Raw genomic sequence first — 15446 nt, 5'->3', positions numbered from 1 at the left:
TACTTCCTTATGTTGCATAAAGCCTTTTATTGTTAGCCATAGTCTTAATCAGCACATTCAGCACCAACAACTTGAATACTACAGCAGAGTTAGCATGGTGTAATAGAAAATGGACTCAGACTCAGGAGAGAATTTAATGCAAATCCCACCTCTTATATTTTCCAGCTGAATGATTATGGGCAAGTCATTTGGACCATAAGCCAGAAGCTGCTCTCTGCTAATCTTTATTGTTACTCTTTATATTCACTCACTACACTTCATCCTCCCTAGAAGAAGGTCCTATAAATTTTTGTATATCACAGTCCCAGGCAATGTTTAACACTTTTGAGCTTTCAGACTCTAACGAGCTGGTTTCATTTAGCTAGCTAGCGAAATGCTTAAACATTTAGATCTATCTTTTGGTATCCTTTTCTCCTGCTATTTTTGGAAATTTTCTCATTCTAAATTCTTAGCAAAGAATTGAAAGGAAATTCCTTTTAACTCTTTTTATATATCTTAGTCACAAATCTAAATCTTCTTCAAATTCTTTCAGGGACTCCACTTAGCAAAACTGCAAAAATCAATGGAGATAGCATAAGAGAATTTCTTTCAAAATCATCAAGCCTATAATTGCTATGAAAATCAAACCAGGACCAAGAATTAAAAGAGTTATATTTGAGCTTAGTGAAGCTAGTGACCTTCATACTATTTCTCATCAATAACCAAATTTATTGTACTCTACATGGACACTGATGATAATAGCATTTGTCTTACAAGGTTGTTGTAAGGATTAAATGAAATAAATTATGTGTATGCTTGTTCATATACATTAATCATTTATATATTGGGGAATGGCTCTGATTCTTATCCATTTGTATCAGGTCTTTGCATATCAGAATTTTATCAGAAATTTTCATTGCTAAATTTGTTTTTTGTCTAATCAACAATTTCACTTCTTATTCTAGCTAAACTGATTTTGTTCATGTAAGCTTACTTTTTCTGTAACTTATATTCTCTATTTATCACTTTCCTCCTCTCCTTTTTACTTTCTCCTAGAACAACTGTAAAAGGTACTTTCTTCTATTTGTTTCTATTTTTTAAACTTGTCTTTCCCCATGTAGATTGTGTGTCATTTGAAGCTTGTTGTGATGTGTGTGATCTAAGCTTATTTTCTGCAAAACTGTCTTGTGCTTTTCTCAGTTCTGTCCAAGAGGAAAATCTTACCTCAGTAAATTGTGGTTTTGATTTTTATCAAATACTAGGCTTCTTAATTGCTTTGGGGTCTTGCTTACCTAGTCTGTTCCACTGGTCATATTTTCTAACCAATACCAAAGATGTCTGATGTTTATTGTTTTATAATATACTTTGAGACTTGGTTATAATGAGCTTCATTTCCCATTATTTTTTCATATTACTTTCTTTAAAATTCCTGATCTTTCATCTCCTCAATTGAATTTTGATATTTCTTTGCCTAATTCTATATATTAAAACTTTATTGGCTTCATTGGTAGTGTGTCAAGTATAAATTTAGATACAATCATTGTTTTTATTTTATTATATTGATGTAATTAATGAGCAATGACTAATCACTTAAGAAATAAAGTCTCTAATATCCACTTAGGAAGTTCATATATAGACATGGGAAAAATAAAATAACCAAACAGTTTACAATCTATAATCAAATATCAAATTTATAGTATGGCCAAAAGTTCTTATGAGGAGGTAATCATTTTAGACTAGACTGAGTAGTGAAAGCTTCATGAAGAAGGTTGATTTGATCTGACTTTAACATTAGCATCATTTCTGTAAGATACATGTATTATAGTCCAGAATGGATAGGATATATATAAATGCAGAGAGAAAAAGATCACAGTCAATAAATCTGTAAATTGACATCATTATAGAAATTATAGATGGTGTGGTCTGACTGCTGGGCTAAGGAATTCAGACTTTATTGTTTAGACTGTAGGAAGCCATTGATAGCTTGAAAGCATAGGACCATCTTGATGAAAATACTCTTTTAGAAAGATTAATTTGGCAAGAGTTTGTAGAATAGATTGGAGTAGGGAAGATACTAGCAGCAGAAGGACCAATTAGAAGTTGATATCATCATTCAGCTGAAAGCCTTCTTTGTCTATCTTTTTCTCCTTTTCTTCAGATAAACATGTTATTTTTTTTCCCTTTGCAGTCATAACTCAGAAGATCTCTGTGTATTCAATTCAGAGTCCAGCCATTACTTTACCAAACCCAGCTGTAATTTTTTGGCAGAGAAATGTGCAAATACTCAGAAACTACATTTCTTATCTGTTGGCTCCTGCCAAGATGGACCTCAATTGAAACAAGCCATTGAAAGGATAAAGCTTTCATTCAATAGCACAAAGAAGGAACCCTGCGGCTATGACACATGCTATGATTGGGAAAGTTGTTCAGGTGAGATTGCATTGATTAAATGCTTTTGTTACCTGTATATTAGTACTCTTGTTACTAATATTTACTTACTCATTCTCTATATTATTATTTGTACTCACCCATTTAATCTACTTAAAGAAAAGCCTACTAGTGAAGTATCTCTGTCTTTAAGTGAATTCATAGAAAATATCCACATTGTTGCATAAAATACAGAGAGATGGGTTACAGAGTGTCAGCAAATATATATATACATATATTTTTCCCAACTACATGTAAAAGAATTTAACATTTTTTAAAATATCAATTTACATGTGAAGTGATGCAAAATACCTTCATATGTAATATTTTCAAATGAATCACCAAAACTTATATTCAAAAATGTTTTTAAAAATTTTCAATGGTGACCAAAGTTAGGGTCCATGTCTTGAGTTACCTCTCATTTCTTCCTTTTGCATTTTGTGGCCTATTTTTTTTCTCCAAGCAAATATTTTTCATCCCAGCTTGAAGATACAGAAGGGAATAGGCAGGTTCCAAAGTTTGGATAATGCCTGACAAAGCTAAAGCAGACCATCTAGCTCCAACTTTCTTATCCCTGGAATGGAACTGAAGGCCAAAGGATAGACACAGATAGATACCATCAGTGGGCCAAATCTTTGTAGCAACAAATCAGGAAATCAATAGCTGGTGCTCATTACCCATAAACCATATTCAACCCATGGCTAAACAGTGTTTAGGACAGTGGGACAAATTTCATCATCACCCTCCTCAGAATAAAGTCATCTATTGATTGAAAATGAAATCTCAATATAATGTATCAACTCCTATTGAGCCAATGTTATTTGTAATAGAATCCATTCTAGGAACAATTTGTGGGGTCAAGAAATTACTAGGACATACCTAAAATCTTTCTAACAAATGGGGCCATCCAGAAATGAAATCAGCTGCTCCAAGAGATAGAGAGGTCCATGTTGCAAATGCATGGCTACCTATCAAGGATATCATAAAAGGGATTTCTGCATTCAACAAGAAATTACCTCACAATTTTAAAAAATATTATTCAATATTATTTTGCACTTTAAATATAGTTGTTTTTCTTCAAAGATGCTGAAAGATCTTGAAATGGTATCTAGAAAAGTACACAGAGAGAAAGGATTATTGGCTAGCATAAGATATCATAAATGTTCTCTGGTGCTATGAGGTTCTAGGCAGGTCAGTTATTTGAGGCATTTGAGTTCAATGAGTTATCTTCTATTCTGGCTCATCCCATTTCTCATTGAGCAAAAGCCTTAGTGGAGTTCTCTGATTGCAAGAATTTTCTTTTGCTTTCTTTCCCATGCATTATTCTTTTCTGTTGTCTAAATGAAAAATCTTCCCCACCATAAATTTTATCAAAACATTTGTGCTTGTTATTACTTCTTCTGTGATACCTGTATTGAAATCTCCACAGATTTCAAGAATTGACATATTTTCAAAGAAGGACTCCAAAGTTCATACATTCATACCATGTTTACCCAAATTAACAGAATGTCCTAGGGCTATTAAAGTGGGCCATAGGGATTTCCCAAGAACTTTAGTCTGAACATTTTGCAGTGCTCTGATCCTTGATACAAATATAAAGCAGAATATATTTCCGCACTGAAAATCCTGTCTGCTAGTGCCAATTTTGTTTAATAGGTTTGTGTCACAGACCATTCTTCTTGGTAGTCCCTGGAAAAGAATAGCATCAATATGCATGTTTTTCCATGAATGTAGTCCATGGCTTAAAAAAAAAGACAAAGAGAAAAAAAACAAAACAGACCCCTCCTTTTCTCAGTGGCTTTTATTGTGGCCACAATTGGTTGAATTATCTTAATGAGTTGAATTAAATCTTTTCTTGATTAACTTAAGATCTTGATTATATTATGCACACTTTTACTGCAATCACAAAAATGAAATTAGGAAAATAACAAAATTTACTTTTGAGAAATAATCATAATGTTTCCCTCCCATCCCTCTTCCGATCATGGACTCATTTTTATAAAGATAAAGCATTGTACCTACATTCTAGTTAGAAAGGCATGATCACAAATAATATAATAAAACATAAAGTGCCAAAAAGGGAAGCACAAACTTGGGACAATCATTTCTGGCTAGGGGGATGTGAGAAGGAGTGTTCTAGTTACCCAGTCTAAACGAATCCCAGCCACACATGTTATCATCACAGCACTTGCAACAGGAACATAACCCCAAGGTGAAAGAGAGCCCTTTGAAGGAACAGCGTTCTCCATTTCCCCAGGCTCCATCTGCTGTCCTCATGGATGAGCCCTATCCTACTGAGGGCCCTTCTGGCCAGGTGGAAAAATGACAGAAGAAGAACAATGTGGACTAATTGAAAGAGAAAAGTGTATTCAATTGTCAGGGAGAACTAACATGATTATTAACAACTACTATATCCTCTACTGATATCCTAGGAAAGTTATGGGCCACTTTGTGCACTGGTACCTGTGACAATAATTCATAGAATTAAAGGCCTAGATCTTTGGATCCTGCAGGTCTTGTACTACTGCCACCATAACAAGGGTGACAGAGCAAAGAGTGAACATGAAAGACTTCCAGTGGTGCATAAGCTCTGGCCCCTATCTAAAGACAGAATCACAGAATCAAGAGTATTTGAGAATTAGAAGGAGCCACAATGGTTGACTATTATACCCTTGCTCAATCCTGTCACTTTTAGTCACCTAGCTAGCCTTTCTGTCTCCAGTCTCTCTTTCCAGGACTCTCCTCCCACTCTAATTTGTTTCATTTCATCTCCAGACAAACCTTCCAAATAGAGATTATTATGTCATTCTTTACCCCCAATCCTTCAAAAGCTTTCCATTGCCTATAGGAGGAAGACAAAAATGAATGGATTACTAGAGCTGGCAGTGACCTTACAGATGATTTAGCACTATCACCTCATTTTATAGATGAGGTGCCAGATGTCTCCAAGGTCATGTATATGTATCTCCTCACCTCTCTTTCAAATCTATTCAACTTAAAGAGGAATATAATGTGGTAGTTTCTGGTCTTATTAGTTTGTTTGTTTGTTTGTTTGTTTATCAGCATGGAGTTATTAAACCACAGATTATCCAATATATGTTTTTTCTGTGTAGTAAACTAGATTTCCTAAGTTCTGAATATAAATCTTTTAATCAACAAATATTTATGAGTGTTGACTTTGTACAAGGGACTTTGTTTAATTCTTGGGCACAGGGAGGGTGAAAGTATAGCAGGGGGTTCAAATAAATTCTCTTCCTTCAAGTGTCTAACAGTGTAGTTGGGGGAAATCTAAACTATACATATTTAAAAGTTAACTGACAACATGAAATAATAAAGTGCCAAATAGTTGACACAGACAATAAATTAGAGACGTTCAGGGAAAGGAGGAATCTCCCTGTGCTTTGCAGTAGTTGAAGAAAACTATCTGAACAGGAGGTATTGAGCTAAGTCATGAAGGATGGATGGGATTTATAGAGGCAGGAAAAGGGGAAGAGGTCCACTGAAGGTAGGAGACAGAGTGAGAATCACTTAAAAATGTGGGAAGTCAGGACTATTCATAACATTCTATTTGGAAGACCAAAGAGAGCCTTATCAACAATGAACATTTATATAGCAGAACAGAGGGAAATTGAATTGAAAGAGTAGTGTAAAGCCAACTATTACATGGTTCTGAATATTTAGCCAAAGACAGGGGGAGAGACAGACAGACAGGGAGACAGAGAGAGACAGACACACAGACACAGAGAAACAGATTCAGAGAGATAGAGTGAGACAGACCGAGAGAGAGATAGAGGGAAACAGAGACAAAGATTATAGAAATTGATGGAAAGATGATAAAGAGATAGTGATAGCTAAATGGATAGATGGACAGAGGTAGATAGATAGATAGATATTCTATTTTTAAGCATTTACTATGTGCTGTGAACTGTGCTAACTTAGCAATGAAGATATAAATATAAGGAAGGAAAAAAAAGATAGTCCCAAATCTCAGAATTTATATTTTAGTGGAAGAAAACAAATAAAATGGAACTAAAAGGGTAGAAAGCAGGAAGTAGAAAAATGTCACTGGTGAGGACTTAGAAAAATCCAGAGTGAGAAACAGAGAGCTAGGAGTGAAGAATGCACAACCTGTGAACCTCATGAAGTGATAATCCAGGTCAATCCAGGACTCACTAATCAGAAGAGAAGGCTACATATTAAAATAAATGAAACTGAACTTCCAACAATCACTCATCACGTGGACAGAGTAAGATGTGTACTTTAGGCCAAACCTTTGATTTCACTAGAGTTGGGAACTTCAAGATAAGGAAATTCCTTCTACTAATATCCATGGCTTCTTTTTGCCATTTATAATCTTAGGATATTTTATTCATAAAGTTTTTATCCAAAGAATAAAATTACTTCAAACTATTTCATAAGTAAAATACTTACATGAATTATGAACCTTAGATCATATTAAGCTTCCTGAAGGCAGTAGCAATGCCTTCTGCCTTGTTTGTTCTCTCTAACTTTTCTGGGGACATTTCTGGAGCTTTAAAAAAATCATCTATTTCCTTGACTTGACTAATTTATATCAGATGACTATTTGGCTAATTATACTTTATGGAAAATTACTTGACAGTCCTACTGCCTCTTTTTCAGAAGGCCTTCTATCTAGTCTAGTACCACCTACCTTATGTACTTTATGTAACTAAATACTATTCATTAAGCTATTAGATAAGAAGCCAAATCATCTTCTTCTCTTAAATTGTCCATGTACTTTTTCTGATCATTCTTTGTGACTGTTCTGAAATAACTCTAGAAGAAAGACAAAGTTTATTTTTAAGGTCTGAACTTATATTGTAATGATGATAATTAACAGTAACAATTACTAAACATTTTATAGTTCTGTAGTTCTTTGTTACCACCTAACAAAGTGGGATTCTATATTAAATAAGAGGAAATAAAAAGATCTCCTTCAGGAAGGAGTACATTAACTGTCGGTTTCAAGCTGACATCCCTTCACTGCACCTGCCATTTACATTTCATAATTTCCAAAGAAATTAATGTTATGTCCACATTTAAATGTTTGTCCCACAGCTTTTTGTGTTCCAATGAAATCCATCAGAGAACAGAGTGTCAACATCACTGTATGACTTTTTTATCTATTCCCTAATTCAGGGCAAAAGTGTTTTTTGGCTGCCACAGTAATGTTGAGCCAGTCTGCCAGGAAAGATGTAGCCAGACACCATGATCCCCACTGAGAGGGAAGGATACAAAAATCCAGATGTGTTAAACTAGGTGATAGCGCTTGTCTCTGTTGTTATTCTTCAAAGTAATGGAATAATTTTCTTTTTAATTAAACAGCTGAGGTTAAAATTGTTCTATTTGAGAAAACTAACTAGAGCAGTAGATTTAGTGCTGTTCTTGGACAAGTCACTTAACCTCTGTTTGCCTCAGTTTCCTCATCTGTAAAATGGGGATAATAATAGTATTTACCTCTCAGGGTTGTTGGGAGGATTAAATGAGATAATACTAAAACACTTAGCACAGTGTCTAGCACATAGTGTTATATAAATATTATTATTCTCATTAGCTATTAATTCCTACAATTCAAAAGCTGGAGTTAAGACTTCATCTACTTCCACCCCTCTATTTTAAAGATGAGGAAAATGAGGAGTGTAAAAGTAAATGACTTATTCAAGATCACACAGCTAATAAATAGTAGAATTGAGAAGTCCTGATTAAATCAAGTGTTCTTGCCATCTACTTTATATAACTAAATACTGTTCATCAAGCTATTAGATAGGAAACCAAATCCTCTTCTTCTAAATTGTCCATATGCTTTTTTTTTAATATACTTCTTCTGATCATTCTTTGTGACTATTGTGAAATAACTCTAGAAGAAAGATAAAGTTTATTTTTAAGGTCTGAGCTTATATTGTAATGATGATAGCCAACAACAGTAACAATTACTAAACATTTTATACTTCTATAAGATTTGCAAAGTGCTTTACAAATACATATTTAAGTTATTAAAGCTGAAATATTTTAATTATTAAAACTTAAAGCAGTACTAAGATTTAGGGGCTACCTTGTAGTGGATCCCTTTGAGCCTCACGATGATCTTATAAAGTATTATTAATATGCCCATTTTGCAGATGAGAAAACTTGAGCCTGAGAGAGGAGGAAGTTAACAAAGTGCAATGAGGGAGGAGAAGGAAGGGTTTTCTATCTTCCCTTTCTTGAAAAGAGTAATGTCATTTTAGAGGCAGCTAGTCAGCATAAAAATGTTAGACTGGTTCCAAAATCAAACAGAGCTGAGTTCAGAAAATGCCTTCAACACTTCCTAGCCATGTCACTTTTAGCAAATCACTGAAGCTCTCTCAGTCTCAGGTTTAATGTCACTTATACACACAGAGAATTGTAGAGTTGATGAGATATCATATTAAAAGTATTTTGTGAAATTCAAAGTAAAATATAAAAACTAGTTTATTATTATTCTTGAACAAGCCTCTTACTGCTGAAGTAATAAGGCATGTCTAATCCCTTTTTTTCCTTCCTTTATCCCAATTCTTGTGCAGTCAGTTAAAAGACATAGTTCACTCTTTGGTGGTCACTCTCAGTCCAATAACAAACTAGTAGATTAATAAAGCTCTGCTACTTTCCCGAAATGCAGCCAAAAGCTCCTGAGGACAGTGACTGACAAGGCAGCATAACTCTTGAGTTTTCTGCCTCTAAAATTACATTATTTATGCCAAAGAAGAGAAGACACAAATGCTCCTCCCCAAACTACCATCATTCTGCCACCTCCCATATTTTGTTAATTTGTGACATTGTTACTTTTTCAACCCAATTTTTTCATCTGTAAAATAGGAATAATGATAGTACCTATATCAGAAAGTAGCTGTGGAGATCAAATAAGGTAATATATGAAAATCACTTTGTAAAACATAAAATATTACATAAATGTTAATTATTTTTGTTGTCGTCGTCATTACAACATAAATTAAAGTGTCAAAAATAGGTAGGGGGAAATCTTTCACCTCACTTCTAGGATGAACTGACAACAATCATATGGAATGCTAAGGAAAAATTGTGCTGATTATTTCACGGAGATTTATTTATTCTAAGAACTGTGGGAAATGACCCATATTCCAACTCCCACTTGCCTCATAGAGATTCCTTTCTCTATGTTCTAAATAGCATTGCTCCATACCTTGTCTTGGAACTCTGGATAGAATAAAGTCCTTTTTACTAATACTTGAGTATTAAGGAGCACTAAAAGAGGGTTAGCACCTCTGGTGGGAGGGCTTCCTGAGTCCTTTTCAAGTCCACCTTTGGTACCCACCTGATGCACCCAATTTCCACCTAGATATAGATGGATAATTACATTTCAATATAAATTATTTCTTTTGTAATCTTATATATTTTGTTTTATGCATTTGACATCCATAGGGTTTAGTACACTGCCAGAGGGGTCCATGACACAATAAAGGTTAAGAATCTCTTTTTTGAGAGATTATTATTACATATTGTCATAATTACTGTGAATCTGTATGTTACCTGTATGTGAAAGGTTAAGGAACTAAGTAGCATTTGAGATAAACAATAGCTGGAGGCCAGCTAACTGAGAACTTCTCTTCTAAATTAATAATGGATAGTACAGCCAACTAAACTACTCCTAGTTGACTGTAACTTCCATAAAGGCAGGAATTGTGTCTTATTTAAACTTTGTATTTCTCTAGCTATTCTAGTTTAGAGTAATAACTGAAAACAGCCATTGTTTTATAGTAATTGTTTAATTGAATTGAATAATATATTGCAGAGCTAGGTAATCTGGAAAAGAATTAGATGAAAAGTTTCTTAAGGTCTGTGGCAAATAATACCCTGTCTTTTTTCAGCCTCCACATATACATGTACCTGTCTGATGCCCTACCAATGTCCCAAGAATGGAAAACAAGACTATTGCATCAGAATAAGCTCTTCAAAGACTAAGAAAACGATGAATAGCTGTGTGCTGGGATCACTGAATTGTGCCCAAAAGAAAGTGGAAATCGTGCATCAAGGAAAATGTATTGAGTGATGACCTGAGGCAAAAACAACAACAACAACAACAACCCAGCACACTACAGAGGAAAATATTTAGAAAACCTGTTTGTTTGGAAGGCACTGGATTAATGGATCTGAAATTCACTCCCCCAAAATGTTTTTTTGGTACTTTTTACACAATTGAAAGCAGATCTAAATGGATGGAAAAATACTAATTACTGATGAATATACTAAACCAAGATAATAAAAATGACAATGCTCCTAAATTAATTTACTTACTCAGTGCCATATCAATCAAACTACTAAAAAAAGAAAATTCTAGAGCTAGAAAAAATTTTTTAATTCATTTGGAGGAACAAAAGGTCAAGAATATCAAGGGAATCAATGGAAAATTGAGAAGGAAATGGTCCTAGCAGTATCAGATTTTAAATTACACTACAAAATGGAATAGTTAAAACATTTTGGTTATGACTAAGAAAGAAAAAAATTCAGCAGTGAAATAGATTAGGATCATAATCATAGCAGCAAATGAGCACAGGAACCTAGTGTTTGATAAATCCAAGATACCAAGTATTAGGAAAAAAACTCACCAGTTGATAAAATTTGTTAGGAAAATTAGAAAATAGTCTGGCAAAAACATCTCACACCATATACCAGAATTAGCCCAACTGAATACAAGATTTAGACATAAAGGGTGATATTGCAAGTAAATTAGAGGAGCATGGAAGAAATTACCTAAGATTTATCAATAGACAAAGAGTTTATGAATAAGAAAGAGGTAAAAAGGTTCATAAGAGTAGAACATGTACAGTTCTGATTACATTTTTTTAAATTTTGTACAAACAAAAACAATGCTGGTAAAATTAGAAGAGAAGCAAGAAATTGTGTGTGTGTGTGTGTGTGTGTGTGTGTGTGTCTGTGTGTGTGTGTGTATGTGAGGGAGAATGTTTGTAGCAAATTTCTCAGATAAAGTTTTAATTTTTAAGACATATAATTTGATTCAAATTTATAAAAATAAAAGATCAAAGGATATAAACAAACAGTTTTTAGAGGAAGAAATCAACGCTACCAATAGCTATATAGAAAAGAATGTTCTACACCACTAATAATTAGAGAAATGTAAATTAAAATAACTCTGACATAAAATTTGACACCCATTAGATTGACCAAATCTATAAGAAAGGGAAGAAAGGAGGGAGGGAAGAAGGGAGGGAGGGAGGAAGGAAGGAAAGAAGAAAAAAGGAAGGGAAAGAAGGAGAGAGGGGAAGGAGGAAGGAAGGAAAAGAGGGAGGGAGGAAGAGAGGAAGGAATGGATGGAGGGAGGCAAGAAAGGAGGGAGGGAGGGAGGTAGGCAAGAAAGGAGGGACGGAGGGAGGGAGAGAGAGAGGAAAGAAGAAAGAGAAAGAAAGAAAATCTTCTTGAAGATGTGTCTAATGACTAGTCTAGAAATTAAATTAATTTTATTTTTTTATGGTTTTATTTATTTTTTTTATTAAATAACTTTTATTGACAGAACCCATGCCAGGGTAATTTTTTACAACATTATCCCTTGTACTCACTTCTGTTCCGATTTTTCCCCTCCCTCCCTCCACCCTCTCCCCCAGATGGCAAGCAGTCCTATACATGTTAAATAGATAACAGAAGATCTTGGATACAATATATGTGTGCAGAACCGAACAGTTTTTTTGTTGCTCAGGGAGGATTGGATTTAGAAGGTATAAATAACCTGAGAAGAAGAACAAAAATGCAAGCAGTTTACATTCATTTCCTAGTGTTCTTTCTTTGGGTGTAGCTGCTTCTGTCCATCCTTGATCAATTGAAACTGAGCTAGATCTTCTCTTTGTCGAAGAAATCCACTTCCATCAGAATACATCTTCATACAGTATCATTGTTGAGGTATATAATGATCTCCTGGTTCTGCTCATTTCACTCAGCATCAGTTCATGTAAGTCTCACCAATCCTCTATGTATTTGTCCTGCTGGTCATTTCTTACAGAACAATAATATTCCATAACATTCATATACCACAATTTACTCAACCATTCTCCAATTATGGGCATCCATTCATTTCCAGCTTCAGCTACTACAAACAGGGCTGCCTAAACATTTTGGCACATACGGTCCCTTTCCTTTTTGGTATCTCTTTGGTATAAGCCCAGTAGGAACACTTCTGGATCAAGGGTATGCACAGTTTGATAACTTTTTGGGGCATAGTTCCAAATTGCTCTCCAGAATGGCTGGATGTGTTCACAATTCCACCAACAATGTATCAGTGTCCCTGTTTTCCCGCATCCCCTCCAACATTCTGCATTATCTTTCCCTGTCTTTCTGGCCAACTGCAGGTGTATAGTGGTATCTCAGAGTTGTCTTAATTTGCATTTCTCTGATCAGTATGATTTGGAACACTCTTTCATATGAGTAGTAATAGTTTTAATTTCATCATCTGAAAATTGTCTGTTCATTTTTGACCATTTATCAATTGGAGAATGGCTTGATTTCTTATAAATTAGAATCAATATTCTATATATTTTGGAAATGAGTCCTTTATCAGACCCTTTGACTGTAAAAATGTTTTCCCAGTTTATTGTTTCTCTTCTAATCTTGCCTGCATTAGTTTTGTTTGTACAAAAACTTTTCAATTTGATATAATCAAAATTTTCAATTTTGTAGACAATAGTGATCTCTAGTTCTTCTTTGGTCATAAATTCCTTCCTCTTCCACAGGTCTGAGAGGTAAACTATCCTATGCTCTTCCGATTTATTTATGATCTCATTCTTTATGCCTAGATCATGGACCCATTTTTACCTTATCTTGGTGTACGGTGTTATAAATTAATTTTAGATTAGATAAAGAAAATAGCTTAGTTGCAACACCTTCAGAGGGATACTGGAAACTTGGTAATTGAGCAGTTTCATCTACAACTTAAGTTCCTACCAGCATCTAACCTGGGTAAAACTTTTTCTAACAACAATGTATTCCAGGGAAACTCCTTCCTTATATGGTTCTTGTAGAGGGTTGAAACTCTGAAGGTATGTTTGAATCAGACAAGAGAGCACTTATGGCTAATTACCTATTTAATGTGAGATAATGGCTCTATATACATATTTAAATGAGATGGTGATGTGATGGCTCTCCTCACCATTGGTGCTTGCTGAATGTTTTGGTAGTGAGATAATCAGAGGCAAGGATTGGAGGGCTTGGGGAGAGAAGTCAGAGTCACTTGGCCACAGGACAAGGAGGAGAGAGGCTGGAGACTCCGGTTCCAGAATCCAGGATACATCTTTGGCAACCTTCTTGGCAACTTGGCTGCCTCCTTCACTTCTCCCCCTAAAGACCAACGATTTTGATTTATCCTTACTCTGGCTGATCCTGAAGTCCTCCAGAGAGCTAGTCTGGACATTATAGTTCTAAGAATAACTTTTTGGTTGTTTTGTCAGGGATGACCTGGAAAGCAGAGAGAAAGACCAGATCCTTTAATTCAGCTCTTCAACTCCACATCACTGTCACATTGAGATTTTAATTTAACAAGAGCTTGTCTGAGCTAGACCTAAATGAAATCTGTTTTTGTTTTATCTCTTTTATAAAAGTCTCCATCTCTAACATAAACCTATTTCATTAAATCATAAGATCATAAATTTTGGATTGGGAGGAACCTTAGAGGCCAATTCAATTTAATAAGCCTATATTGAGGGCTAGGTACCAAATTCTATGTGCCAGGCACTGTGCTAAGTGCTAAGGATACAAAAAGAGTCAAAAGATAGTTCCCTTTTTCAAGGAGTTTATAATCTAACCCTCCTATTTTTTCAGATGAAGAAACTGAGGAACAAAGTAGTTAAGGGACTTGCTCAAAGTCATACAGGAGGTAAGTGGCAGAGAAGGGAATTGAACTCAGATCATCTGGCTCTCCTACACCAACCAAACTGCCTCTATTTCCTTAGTATTCTACACCCAACACATTAGTTCTGTTCTGATTGTTATGAAAAGGCAATGTGGTATAGTAAAAAGCATATGGACATAGAAGCAAGAAAATCTTAGTTCAAATCCCAGTTCTGATACATTTTATCTATGTTACATTGGGCAGGACACTCTATGAGTCTTAGTTTCTTCATCTACAAAATAGTGGTTTCAATTTATTGATTTGTTTGTATATTATGTATTTTCTACACCTGTTATCTATCAGGCTTAGTGCTAAGTCTTGAAGATATAAAGATATAAGCAATCCCTGCCCTCAATGAAATTGCATTCTATGCATGACAATTTTACTAAAATGCATTATCCACAGCAATGTCAATCAGTCAATAAATATTATTTATTAACTTTCTACATACAGTGCCAGGCACTGAACTAAGTGATGGAGATACAAAAAATAGCAACAGTTAGTCTCTCCTCTCAGGAAGCTCACAGTCTAACATGGAATGAAAATATATGAGAAGAAGCAAAAAAGGAGGATAGGGTACTCAGTTCCAAGGATTTGATGAAGTGCAACTAGGTGAGAAATAAAGGGCTCATTACCTTAGGTTCCTTCCTTAAATAGAGAATCTGAGAGGAACCTCTAATATATACCTTCCTAATCAGAAGGAGGAAGGATCTCCAGGGTCTCTGGTTTGGTGTGATCTCATGGAAAGCTGTCATTCCAGAGAATAAGATAAAGTTTAGAATAGTGCAGTCAGATGGGAAATAATGTGTGATGAGCCTTAAGTGATATACTGTATATAAAGTGCTCAATCTCTCTCTCTCTGCTTCTCTCACATATTCATACATGTGTATACATATATGTATATTCAGTTATCATTATTATTATTATTTGAGAGTTTGGGGTACCTCATTGACTAACAAACCCTTACTAGCCATTGGCTTCATTAATTATCCTATAACTATAGTATTACAAGTTGTACTGAGACACAAACATATTCCAAATATTGATTCATTGGTTCCAAAATGTCAGCTCAGCTGCAGGTGACCTTAATTGGCTTGGGAGTAGAATGTGTATTAGAGCAATGAAAAATTAC

At 34.8% G+C, this 15446-nt stretch overlaps 1 protein-coding gene across 1 annotated transcript in view; it reads left to right on the top strand.

Annotated features, from left to right (window-relative positions):
- C6 (complement C6) overlaps nucleotides 1–10707 on the top strand; it is a 62838-nt gene extending 52131 nt beyond the window's left edge. Inside the window, exons 17-18 of the mRNA XM_003759914.4 lie at nucleotides 2168–2409; nucleotides 10290–10707. Of these exons, the coding sequence (XP_003759962.1) occupies nucleotides 2168–2409; nucleotides 10290–10471 (424 nt within the window). The 3' untranslated portion in view covers nucleotides 10472–10707. The remainder of the gene's footprint in view (nucleotides 1–2167; nucleotides 2410–10289) is intronic.
- Nucleotides 10708–15446: the final 4739 nt, after the last annotated feature.

Source organism: Sarcophilus harrisii, chromosome 1, assembly GCF_902635505.1.
Source record: "Sarcophilus harrisii chromosome 1, mSarHar1.11, whole genome shotgun sequence".
Classification (NCBI taxonomy): domain Eukaryota; kingdom Metazoa; phylum Chordata; class Mammalia; order Dasyuromorphia; family Dasyuridae; genus Sarcophilus; species Sarcophilus harrisii.
Note: the sequence above shows the minus strand (reverse complement) of the source record. Positions and strands in the feature narration are given on the sequence as shown.